This window comes from Pleurodeles waltl, chromosome 11 (genome assembly GCF_031143425.1).
Source record: "Pleurodeles waltl isolate 20211129_DDA chromosome 11, aPleWal1.hap1.20221129, whole genome shotgun sequence".
In the NCBI taxonomy this organism is placed as follows: domain Eukaryota; kingdom Metazoa; phylum Chordata; class Amphibia; order Caudata; family Salamandridae; genus Pleurodeles; species Pleurodeles waltl.
In genome coordinates this window covers 69,375,118-69,387,559 of record NC_090450.1, presented here as the reverse complement: position 1 = coordinate 69,387,559, position 12,442 = coordinate 69,375,118, and the positions used below count along the sequence as shown (strand labels likewise).

The 12,442-nt window shown below is 40.4% G+C and overlaps 1 protein-coding gene across 2 annotated transcripts in view; it reads right to left on the bottom strand.

Annotated features, from left to right (window-relative positions):
• USP13 (ubiquitin specific peptidase 13) overlaps window positions 1-12,442 on the bottom strand; it is a 263,270-nt gene that overhangs the window by 55,476 nt on the left and 195,352 nt on the right. For both annotated transcript variants that reach the window (XM_069213085.1, XM_069213086.1), the window contains exon 14: window positions 4,922-5,010. In XM_069213085.1, the coding sequence (XP_069069186.1) occupies window positions 4,922-5,010 (89 nt within the window). The remainder of the gene's footprint in view (window positions 1-4,921; window positions 5,011-12,442) is intronic.

Sequence of the window (12,442 nt, the reverse complement as noted above, 5' to 3'; positions counted from 1 at the left end):
ATGGACCACAGGTTCTCAATGGGGTTCAGATCAGGTGAACAAGGAGGCCATGTCATTAGATTTCCTTCTTTTATACCCTTTCTTGCCAGCCACGCTGTGGAGTACTTGGACGCGTGTGATGGAGCATTGTCCTGCATGAAAATCATGTTTTTCTTGAAGGATGCAGACTTCTTCCTGTACCACTGCTTGAAGAAGGTGTCTTCCAGGAACTGGCAGTAGGACTGGGAGTTGAGCTTGACTCCATCCTCAACCCGAAAAGGCCCCACAAGCTCATCTTTGATGATACCAGCCCAAACCAGTACTCCACCTCCACCTTGCTGGCGTCTGAGTCGGACTGGAGCTCTCTGCCCTTTACCAATCCAGCCACGGGCCCATCCATCTGGCCCATCAAGACTCACTCTCATTTCATCAGTCCATAAAACCTTAGAAAAATCAGTCTTGAGATATTTATTGGCCCAGTCTTGACGTTTCAGCTTGTGTGTCTTGTTCAGTGGTGGTCGTCTTTCAGCCTTTCTTACCTTGGCCATGTCTCTGAGTATTGCACACCTTGTGCTTTTGGGCACTCCAGTGATGTTGCAGCTCTGAAATATGGCCAAACTGGTGGCAAGTGGCATCGTGGCAGCTGCACGCTTGACTTTTCTCAGTTCATGGGCAGTTATTTTGCGCCTTGGTTTTTCCACACGCTTCTTGCGACCCTGTTGACTATTTTGAATGAAACGCTTGATTGTTCGATGATCACGCTTCAGAAGCTTTGCAATTTTAAGAGTGCTGCATCCCTCTGCAAGATATCTCACTATTTTTGACTTTTCAGAGCCTGTCAAGTCCTTCTTTTGACCCATTTTGCCAAAGGAAAGGAAGTTGCCTAATAATTATGCACACCTGATATAGGGTGTTGATGTCATTAGACCACACCCCTTCTCATTACAGAGATGCACATCACCTAAAATGCTTAATTGGTAGTAGGCTTTCGAGCCTATACAGCTTGGAGTAAGACAACATGCATAAAGAGGATGATGTGGTCAAAATACTCATTTGCCTAATAATTCTGCACTCCCTGTATATATATATATAATAATTATATATATATAGCTATATATATATATATATATATATATATATATATATATATATACATATGAAAAAATAATGGGCTTTCACTTACCTTCAATATACATACTTTGTAGTTCTCATATATGCGCGGTAAAGTCTTGCGTGCTAAAAGCAATCCTTTGTAAAAGCATGTGGTAATGGATGTGTCAGAAAGGTATGCATTGTAATTGCATGCACGGTTCTGTCATACGATCTCCCATGGAAATGATAAGGGAGGTGGAATTGGAGATTTAGACTTGTAGGTTTCTGAATAGCTATTTATGTATGGACAAACTTCAGTGGCGATTAGTTAACACAAGCCTCCCCTGTGATAAAAGGACCATCGACATTGGAAAGAGGACCAACAAGCCTCTTGGCTGAACGTACCGGTCTAAGAAAAAAGCTAAAGAAAACTGCCAAAGTTTTAAGAAAAGCAACTCAGCAGTATCTTCTCTGTGAACGCTCAAAAAAGCCAAAGAAAGATTATAAAAAAACAACTTGAGGAAGACAGGAGAGCCGGAAAAGAGGCATTTTGGACAAGGCTAACATTAATGACAGGCAGACTAACCCCAGGAACATTCTGGAAGACAATAAATAGGTATAATCGACCAGCAAAAGTGATAAATAATTCAAATATGTCTAGGCCAGTATAAGCAGCCCACCTTGCCAACATATTTGCAGCTGATAAATATCCCTCTGAAGCTGTGCACAGTAAACATGACCAACATGGTAATAGGTCAATATGTAATGATCTGCCCACAACATACATACAAAGTTATATAGAACTGTGCTTCAGATGTAGGAAAAGCCAAATGGCTGCACCTGGTCATTGATGAAGGCGATTGCTGCTCAGCATCTGAAGTTTAAAAAGTTAGACTTACTGGACATCATGATGGAGCATCGGGGCCAAATGTCATTCGATTTACCATTTTTAAAGAAGATCCTCAGTTCTGCACAGCCACATTATCAGCATTATATGAAGAAATTATTTCAAGTGGTTCCATATCAGAGAGCTGTTGTGGCTCTTTATAAACATGTTTTTAAAGGAAGTGATAGGGACAACCCTGCCAACTCTGAGTATAAGAGGGTAATCTTTTCTTACACTAGCTGACCTGACTGACTGGTCTAATGCAAATAAGGTGATTCTGGTAAACCAGTCAGGCTTCAGGAAAGGCTTAGGTACCACAACAAACATTTTAGCAACCTCTTTCAAATTGACCAGTGTAAATGAGCTAAGAAGAAATTACAACTTTGCTTTGTAGACTTTAAAGCAGCTTTTAACTGTGTCAACCAATGGTTACTCTGGTACAAACTAAGGAAATGGGGAATCCCCCAAAACATTCTACGAGCAATAGAACAGCTATACTTGGCAAGTTGGTCCAAGTTCAAATTGGCAACAGCTCAAGAATATCTAGGAAGTGTCTAACTAACAAATTACTCAAACAGAGATGTGTGCTGATGCCCCACCTTTTTTATCTATTTATGGCAGATCCGTATATCCCACTTGTCCTAAGCGGACAACATTGTGCTGTTCAGCTTGTTAAAAGTGGATGGACAAAGTTTAGTAAACGTATTGAATTCTTACATCAAAACCAACAATCTTGAGGTAAATACAGTAAAAACTAAAACTATGACTATCAGCAATGGACCGGGCCAGGCAGACAGGATCCTACTAAATGGCATTACTCTGGAGTTAGTAAGCTGCTGCAAATATTTGGGGTTGTACCTGGACACAAAAGGTAATCTTTTCCACCAGAAACAACATATAATGAAGAAGGGGAATGCCCTGATCCATGCCTTTAGCCCCCAAGCAAAACAATTGGATTGTCCCCCTTTTCAGCCATTGTTAGTAGCATATGCAAGTGTTGCCATGAGTAGACCTGAACCTATTATATTGAATAAACTGAGGTCAACACCTTCATCCGTGTATTTTCCCTGCCTCAAAAATCATCCCAGGCACAAATTTGACTTCTTACAAAGCAAGAGCTGGGCAGAAGGTCCACAGAATAATATGCTGGCTTAAGACACAGTTAACTTAAGACGTCACACTAAACAGCGTACAATGGTCGGCTCTAAAAAGTGACCCACAATCAGTTTACCACAAATATTTGTTTGACTCCATTAAACAGGTGCATCTAACTCAGCATTGGGGCAAGGGTGTGCCAAATGATGTATTCAAAAGGGAGATGAACAAAGCTGTAAAGTTTCAATTTTACTTGGATGATAAAAATAAATGTAGCTCCCAGTGGCAAGCCTGGATAGTGATTAAACATATATAGCATAAACTAATAATGGACTTTGAGGTTTGGCAAATTACCAGCACTGGTCAACCAACACGACACCCACAGAAATTAGACTTTTCAAAGCAAAAAAGGACTTAATACACCTCGTTGCCATTTGTCTGAACCTGCACAATCTTCATTCAATATTACGAAAAAAGAGGTTTAATGTCATCGATATTTAAATATGCAGAGAAGCAATAATAGTGAATCTCAATCCAAGGTACTCGTAGCTAAAACTGTAAACTGGTAAAATTTCTGACAGTGGCCTCCATTTGACATATTCCAAATCAATCCCATCACCAAATGTCATTAGTTCTGTGCAGGCCAAGCGTTTGAGGTTAGTAGAATCGACGAACTGCTGGAGTTGAAATTTTATTAACCGATCTTATAGGCAACCTGGCTTTGCTCGTAGCCGGGCTGTTACATTACAGTTGCATTTATATTACATTACAGTTGCATTTATATTACATTACAGTTGTATTTATATTACATTACAGTTGCATTTATATACATTCGTAATTGTTACCTTTTACGTGTTATTCCATTAAGGAAGACAGAGTCATCACATTTATAACGCACTTTTCTCTTATCTTGTTTGTTATTTAATACATCAAACTCGTAATAAGTACAATATTGTCATGGTTTTAATTAACTGAAACAATAAAGGTTGATTGATTGTAGTAGTTTAGTAGTATTGTTGTAATACTATTGTGATTAGGCACAAAATGTTTTCTCCAAGGTAAGCTACACAATATTAGGGCTATAATCGACAGGTCCACCTCTTCTTGAAGAAGACGACCACAACGCTCATACTCAAGAAGGAAAGTGACTTGAGTTTTTGATTAATTAAAATTTTACTACAACTTGTGCTCTTAGTACTAAAGCACAGATGAGCTCAACAGCACTCTGGTAAATAAAAACAACAACAACCTAAACAAGTGACAAGGAATACTGCAAAAAGGCCTTAAATGAACACAAACAGTACAAGAGGGAAATAGTTTTCAGCTGAGAAGTACTTTTCAAAGATATTCATGATGGCAGGGAACAACAATGCAGCAAGGCGCAGAAGTTCCTCAATGCAAACCCTTTCACAGAATCGGCAGTGGGTGGATGAATGTTGCTATATCAAGGTCAGCAATACCGACATAAAAATATCACATCCACCACATTGCCTACCATGACATAGTCAAGGTAAGTATATAATGATGATTCTTAACTCTACGTCTTCTTACTGTGATGGTAGTTCATTTGGTGGATGCAATATTTTTTGTTATATGACATATTGCATGCATTATAGTGATATACCCGAGCACAGGGTTCATGGTATGAGCTCGATTAATGTCAGGGGGGTAAAAGTGGCAGCAGACTTCAGAGACCTAGGAGAGGATGGAGGGTATCTGTGATGGGAGGGCAAAAATGCTGGAGAACGACCCCACATCATGAGTAGACACAGAAATGGACATGGACCCTTCTGGGACATTCTCTTAACTGTCCTTCTGAAAACATTCTTGTGCCATTAATGATCATGAACATCCATCTGCAACACTTACCAAGTTTTTTGGGCACCCAGTCGAGACCAAAGGTGAATTTCTTAATCTGCACTATCAGGTACTCAGGAAATGAAGCAAAGCGGGATGTTCTGAAGAACACAAGTGAGAGGTCAAAATGTTACCAGTATGCTTTAAGGAAGCAGTGCAAACCCCTCACACAGCCCCAAAACCCTAAGTATACTTCGAAGTACTAGGTAATTACCATGCAAGCATGCATTTCAGGAGGAGGGACATCAATCAGAGGGCAACATTATAATCCTTAGTGAACTGCCAACTGTAGGCTGTCCACACCTCTCTGGCATGGGGAACTTTTCGGCTGCAATGCCACCAGAGGCAGACCTGCCAACTGGGAAAATGACTGCGTACTCAACTTTGAAACCTAGTGAGGCTAGGACAGAGTTACTTGACTCTCTCAAGTTACTCATAGGCGTATTCTCAATGTCACATATGCAGTCACTGAAACATAATAGTCTTTTTCCTGTACTTAACATTCCATGAACCTAGATTGCATCTTGTATATTTTGATACCCATCGATGATTTCCCAGAAGCCATCTCTAAAGCTGTAGGTGCTGAGAAAAGTGCAGGCCTGGTTCAATAAGTCTCTCAGTGTGCAAATAGTGACCTACCACCATTCCATTTGTGAAGGTAGATGGCTTCAATGGGCAGAAGGGTGTAAACAATAATCACACAGGCTCTGTCTCTGACCGTCATGGTGGCCATGCCTATGCTCTTCACTGAATTTTTGGTAAAGTGATAAGGGGGAGGAGGAATGGGGTCTTGGCTCACTTAACCCTACCTTAGCTCTCAATCATGCAAACCCAATTCTTCTGTTAAAATACTTGTTTGTCTTTACTGCATAGAACTATAATACTTAGTATTCTGCAATCCCTGTACGAAACCCCCTTTTTAATGTCTTTAAAATACATGGAATTCTGCAACCCCGGTCTAAAAATAGGTCCTTAATTTCATTATAATCGGCGACTTGCGATGCAGCTAGTCACAGATTATAAAGAAATAATGTCAGAACTCAATTGTAATACCTTATCACAGTTGTGTTCTGACATCACAATGCCAGATGCCAGTGCCAGCAGCCAAGGAGAAAGGTAGTTCAGGTCATGTAGCATAATCAAAGCAGCTGTTTTCCTAGCTGTGACAAGCAGAAAGGAGATTGTTATGACAACATGTTTATTTTTTTGCACCGCTTAGGTAATTATAGAAAAGTTCGAATCTTTTCTGCATGTTTGAACACATTATGAGCTACTACACATTTTTTAGGCTGTTTGGATTAAATTGTTTCTAATTTCGGTTTGTAGCATATATCTAACAGCTTTTTCAATGTGTTTAATTTTTCACTACAGGTTCTATTTTTATTCCTCGTATTTGCAGACTTGCTCCTCCAGTTCATATGAAACAGCTACGCACCAAGTATTTTAGTGGTTTATGGGAAAGGTGATGATGTGAACATGTATTATTATAGTAGTAAAGTACCCCTGCCATATATGAAAAGGATATTGCAAGTCACTGAGGAGTTCCATAACTTTATAAAGAAGCTCAGCTTTCTGCCTTATTCCTATATTTGGTCATAGAACTACTCTGTGACTTAAAGTATAAAGTAATGCGGGGATACTTTACCATATATTTATTCTCACTTTTATTTATAATCACTGTAAAATATATAAGTTGCTGAAGCTTTTTTATGATGATTGCATTTTTTAAGATCGTGTCAATCAATCAATACTGTACAGACAATAATGTACCTCCAAATGTGCACTGTGAGATGGTCATAATTCTTAAAGCTTTTCTGGACCATAAAAAGGACAAGGCAAAGAGCCAAGAGCTTTGTACAGGCAGGACGTTTGCAAGGTGACATATGCCCTCAGAATGTTATTGGGAAGGGGGTGCATTTTTAATATGGTACCATTAGGAGAATAGTAACTCTCACTTAGAAGCAGTGGGCAGATGCATTTAAGTAGAAATTGAAGTTTTAAACAATAAACACTATACTGTATATAGAATGAGTGATCTTTAAATAACTGACCCCAGCTTTCACCCAAACGTATCACTCGAATGTTCTTATGAAAAGAAAATCACATGGGAAAAACTATAGAGCCAGTTAAATTTGGGTGGAACCATGCCAATTCTTTCAAAAGCCTTATGTTACTTTCCTTAAGCCTGAATGGGCACAATGGTGTGCATAGGGACATTCCTACTAAAATACTCTGTACACCCATGTTTGTGTCAGAAGAAAATCACAATTATCTGAATAAAGTGAACCTTATCAATATCTTTCTTTCTTCACTGTTGCTCTGTTGCTAAAAGAAGTCACCTCTTCATCCATATGTATTGAAGAAATGTAGGATTCCCAAGAAGTAAATGCCAGAATTAGTTTACATCACTCAAAGAACAGATCCCAAAGTAAAAGTGCCAGAATTTACACCACCTGTATCACATGTACAAACTATTTTAAGTATACAATTTCAATTCTTGGTAATCACAAGGCAAAATAATTGGGAATTTTGAATAGGATAAAATGGTGATGCTGGGCGAGGTTAGTGGTAACTTTGACCTATTCGTTTAGGTTAATAAAAATTGGCAAAGTACTATAATCAAGAAGGGCTCAGGAGAGCTGTGGAGCCAATTAGTTGAAGGCTGTGAATGCATTTGTGGTTATTTAGGTAAAGGAGAGCGAGACCTCAAACAACAGTGTCAGGAGGACAAACGCAGGCTTATGAACACAATCTGCTATCAATTAGAACGTACTCACTTTCCCCCATGGACTTCTACAAGACTTAAAAGTCGGTTGAATGGACATACTGTAGTAACGTTTCTTTATCGTTTTGATATAGTTTGTTTACAGAAGCCTGGTATAAAGTTGAATATTCATTAAATGTGTATGTAGTCTCTGAAGTTATTGGCCATACTGACAGTGCCCTCACATGAAATATTCTTGTGTGTTGCACATATAATGCATTTAGACTTTGGTTCAGTTTGCTAACTGATAAGGGAGTCTTAATTAACTTTATAATCTGTAATACCTACTTTGAACCTGTACAGGACCATGCAGCGTGGCTCTCAGTTGAGATTCTCCTTTCATTTCTGGATGATCTTCACAGCAAATTGGTTTTGGTGACTGGGGATCTTAAATGCAATCTTCTTGAAGTGCACAGTGATGATTGTCTTTCAATTTGTGATGAATTTTGTGGGTTTGTCAAAATTTCATTCCACTAAATGTATTAACAAGGGTAAACAGCTCTTACAGCAGCTAAAGTTCTTGCAGCTCAAGACCTTAAACCGTTTGAGGATCCACATGCCAGATTACTCTATCTGCTTTCGGGAGAAACACCATTTTCAATTACAGATTCATCAATCCCCCTTTTTTATGATAGGGTGAGGAGTAAAAAAATAAAGAATCTTTTCTTGCCAACCGTCTCCCTCAATCAGTAAAGTACAATATATCTAAACTGACTTCTCCCTCTCTCATAAGAGAGGTGCAGAGAAACAACGTAATCAATTGATCAATTTATAGTCGTGAAACGTCGCTCAACTGGTGCCCCACCTTTCACTTCAGATCATCTATGTTTCACTTTGTGTAATTTGTTTAGAACCGATCAGCAGCTGAAGTTCAGTGTTAACACTGCAATGAGATCTATCTTTCCGTTAAAAAAAGTTTAGATTAATGGCAGGACATTAAATTAATTTTATTTCACAGGTTATAACTAGTCATTAAAGTTCTCAGAATGGTGGCGCTCCAAAGGAATTGAAAGGAATGCCAAGGAGAATATCGGCCTACAATCAACCTGGCCAAGGAGGAATTTTAGCAACTGAAATGGTGCTGGCTCTTTGAATTCTGAAAAACCAAAAACTGAAAATAGCTCTGGCCCCAAGTGGAAGAGAACTATGGCACCATGCATTCAAATCAACATCTTGCTGTAAGGGAAACTGACTGAAACATAAGAAAGAGAACAACAATCAACCTCCAACTATAGGCTGAAAAATACCAGTGGGGTGTTGGACAACGCTTTATTTTAATAATATGTGAAGTATGAATGGCATGTAGGATTTGTATAAATGCAATGTTTTACTTGGGAGGGAGGGATCTCTATACCAATGAATATTGAAATATTTATATAAACATTGTTTTTCAATTTTTTAACTCTGGAATAAAGGAAAACAATCTGGAAGTAAATTAAAGTGTTTAGTTTATATGTTATCCTTATATTGTTGTGGAAAAGGACTCAATATTCGGAGCCTATATGTTGTTATCTTTCTTCTGTTTAGTTTTCCATGTCCTTCTCCAATATCAACCACTAGTCCTCAGGGAACACTTTGCTTATATGAAACTAACTGGAAAGCAAATCTTTCAATAACTGTAAGGCATAGGTTTCAGTTGAGGCCTAGGCCCAGAAAGTCCTTGGCAAGTTGATAAATTTGAAATTCCCCCCTGAGAAACTGATTTCTGAGATAAAAAGTTCAAGAAGGCTGGGCCCAAAGGAGAACCTGCAACTGTATTGAAAGTATACACAGCCAATTCTGGACAAAGGTGAGCCATCAAGTATTCGAATCCATGTTGTGCAATGGCATAATTTCTGATACATGGCAAAACAGAAATCTGGTACAATTTTTTTAAACGTTGATTAAAAGAGGAGCACTCCAGTTAGTTATTTCTTTATTGCACTTTTAGGCAGTTATGGGTAACTCTTCTGAATAAATATATATATATATATATATACATCCAAAACAATGCAGTCAATAATAACGACACGCTCCTCAGCTGGTGCGAGGCAGGAGGGCTGACCGAACCCGCTATGATAATTTCAAACAAGAGGATAATAGCGAAGCACTCCGTTAAGACTCCAATTTCAATTAAGGAGTTTATTCAGTGCAATGGTGAATCACCATTGGACTGAATAAACTCCTTAATTGAAAACGGTGTCTTAACGGTAGTGCGTCTCTATTATCCTCTTGTTTAAAAAAAAAAAATATATATATATATATATATATATATATACATATATATATATATATATATATATAAAAAATGTACTACTTACTTACTATAATTTATAGTTAGGACCATGTTTCTATAGAAAAAGCATTTATTTGACTTGCCTATATCTTTGGCAGCATTTGACGAATCTTCACAAAAGTTTCCAAACAAACTTCCCTGATTCTTGTTGTGCACGGAAAGTTTCGGGGTGATTCGTCAACTGGGGACCGAGAAAAAAGGAGGGGTCAAAAAAGTTGTGTTTCCCATGTTAATTCAGACATGACTAAAGCCCGAACCGCAGAAAGGAATTACATCAGATTTGGCAGAAAGCTAGTTTTCAGTACGCAGATTACCCTTTTGCTTATTTGGTGTAATCCATTCAGTAGTTTGAGAGAAATTAAAGGGAAAACAAATTTGTATATCTGGGCCCAGGGATACATTGCAACATCTTCACGTATAAGGGCTAGCTTGTGCAGGGAAATGTACAGCTCTGATTGGCTGCCAACACTTCAAACCAGGAAGTGTTGGCAGACACCTTGGGACTCGGCTTCAGTCAAGTCCCACAAAAAAAGTTTAAAAAAATAAAAAAAAGAGAAGGGGCCAGAGTAGAGTCACCCTGACCTCTTAGCCCTGGGGTGGGGCTTCAGAGTAAAATAAATATATATTTTTTCATTTTTACCACAAATTCACGATGACGAGCGGACTACTGGGCTTGTTTCTTACAATTCCCCAGGTGGGCCAGATCCCGGGGGCATTCACAATTTCTATGCAGGGGCCCCTGCTCCCCCCACAGCCCTAAGGACCATCACTACCCAGGACAGTTCATAAAAATAATTAATCGGGCCACCTGGGCCCTTCGCAGCCCTGGGGACCGCCACCTCCCCGGGGCTTTAAAAAAAATGTATTCGGGGGGGGCACCCAGCCCACCCACAGTCCCGGGGACCACCACCTCCCTGGGGCTTTTAAAAAAAAAAAATGCCGGGGTGCTCTCCGCCCTGTCCCCCGCCCCACACAGCCCCAGGGCCCGCCACCTCCACAGAACTACAATAAAACTGCCCCGGGGACCACCACCAACTAATGTTGGATGGGGGGGCTGCACGGCCTCCCTCAAGAAGCTACTGATGGCCCTGGGGACTACCATCCGCCAGGGAAGGCTCCTGCTATGTCCCGGGGTGCACACCCCCAAGACATAGCAGTCTGCTCTAACTTGGCAGCAGCTTTGACAGCTGTCGGCAAGTTGGAGCAAACACCCTGCTCTGAGCAGGCAGTGGACCAGAGGAAACATTGTCTGCAAAAGCAATGCCATCTCCCACAGGAAGTGAGGAGCCAGTTGGGACCGCGGGGACAGAAGGCCGTGCGCAGCGCTGCAGGGGGATTGGGCATTAATAAAAAAATAATGCTGAGGCCGGGCCCTGGGGCTGGAATCAAGTGGGAGAGGGGACTAACAGCCACCCTCCTTTAAAAAAACAAACATGTAAGTAGTTATTTTGAGCCCTGGGGGATGGGAATCCTGGGGCTAAGATCAGCCTGGGAAGGGGGTCACCCACCCCTAAAAAAGTGTTTTCATTTAAGCTGGGGGTGCAAATAAAATAATAAAATTAGAAGTCTGTGCCCCGGGGGAAGTAGTGCTGTGCATGGCCACAGGCTCCGGACACAGACCAGGCTAAGCAACCAATCCCCACTGCACACGGTGTTGGGTGGCTATAGGGGTCCAAGCCCTACAGCCAAACCCCACTGAGTATGGTCAAGGCTGTGCGCAGCCTGGCCACAGGCCAGGCCCTGTGGCCAAGTGCAGTGCAGGGTTGGGTTGTTATTGGGGTTGGGTGGGTATAGGTGTTGGCCACAGGGCTGCGCATGCCCAAAGGCAGTGCACAGCGCAGGGTTAGGTGGCTTTAGGGGTTAGCCGCAGGACTTGGCCTGCAGCCTGGCTCTGCAGTCAACGCACACTACGCACAGCCGAAGGCTTTGTGCAGCATGGGGTTTGGTTGGTGATATGGGTTGGCCGCAGGGCCTGGCCCTGCGGGCAGTTGATGCTGTGCACAGCCAAAGGCTCTGCAGGCTGGTGGTTGGATTAATGTATAGTAATGAAAATTACTTTAAAATAAAAAACAAAGCAATTCACTGAAAAACCAAAGGATATAGGGACGTTATAGTTAGGAAATAGAATTTAAAAAAAACATAGAAATTCAATTAAAAAAAAAGGTTACAGGGACGTTATAGTTAGGCTCACATCTTAAACGTACAAAACCATAAAAATTCACCTGTTCTAGTTATAGTTAGCTCAAATAACGTATGCCCTCTGGATGCACTAGTTACCATACAAATTACAATATTCATGACATCTTTGATAACATCATTCACAATAGCAATGTCATTCTTGCAGTAAGATTTCTGACGAAAAAACTGTGCATGGTGGGGGTGAGAGTTCTAGTTACCTTAGGGCGCATGTTATAGGTACTTGAAATAACTACAACTAGAACAGGTGAATTTCTATGGTTTTGTACATTTAAAATGTGAGCCTAACTATACCATC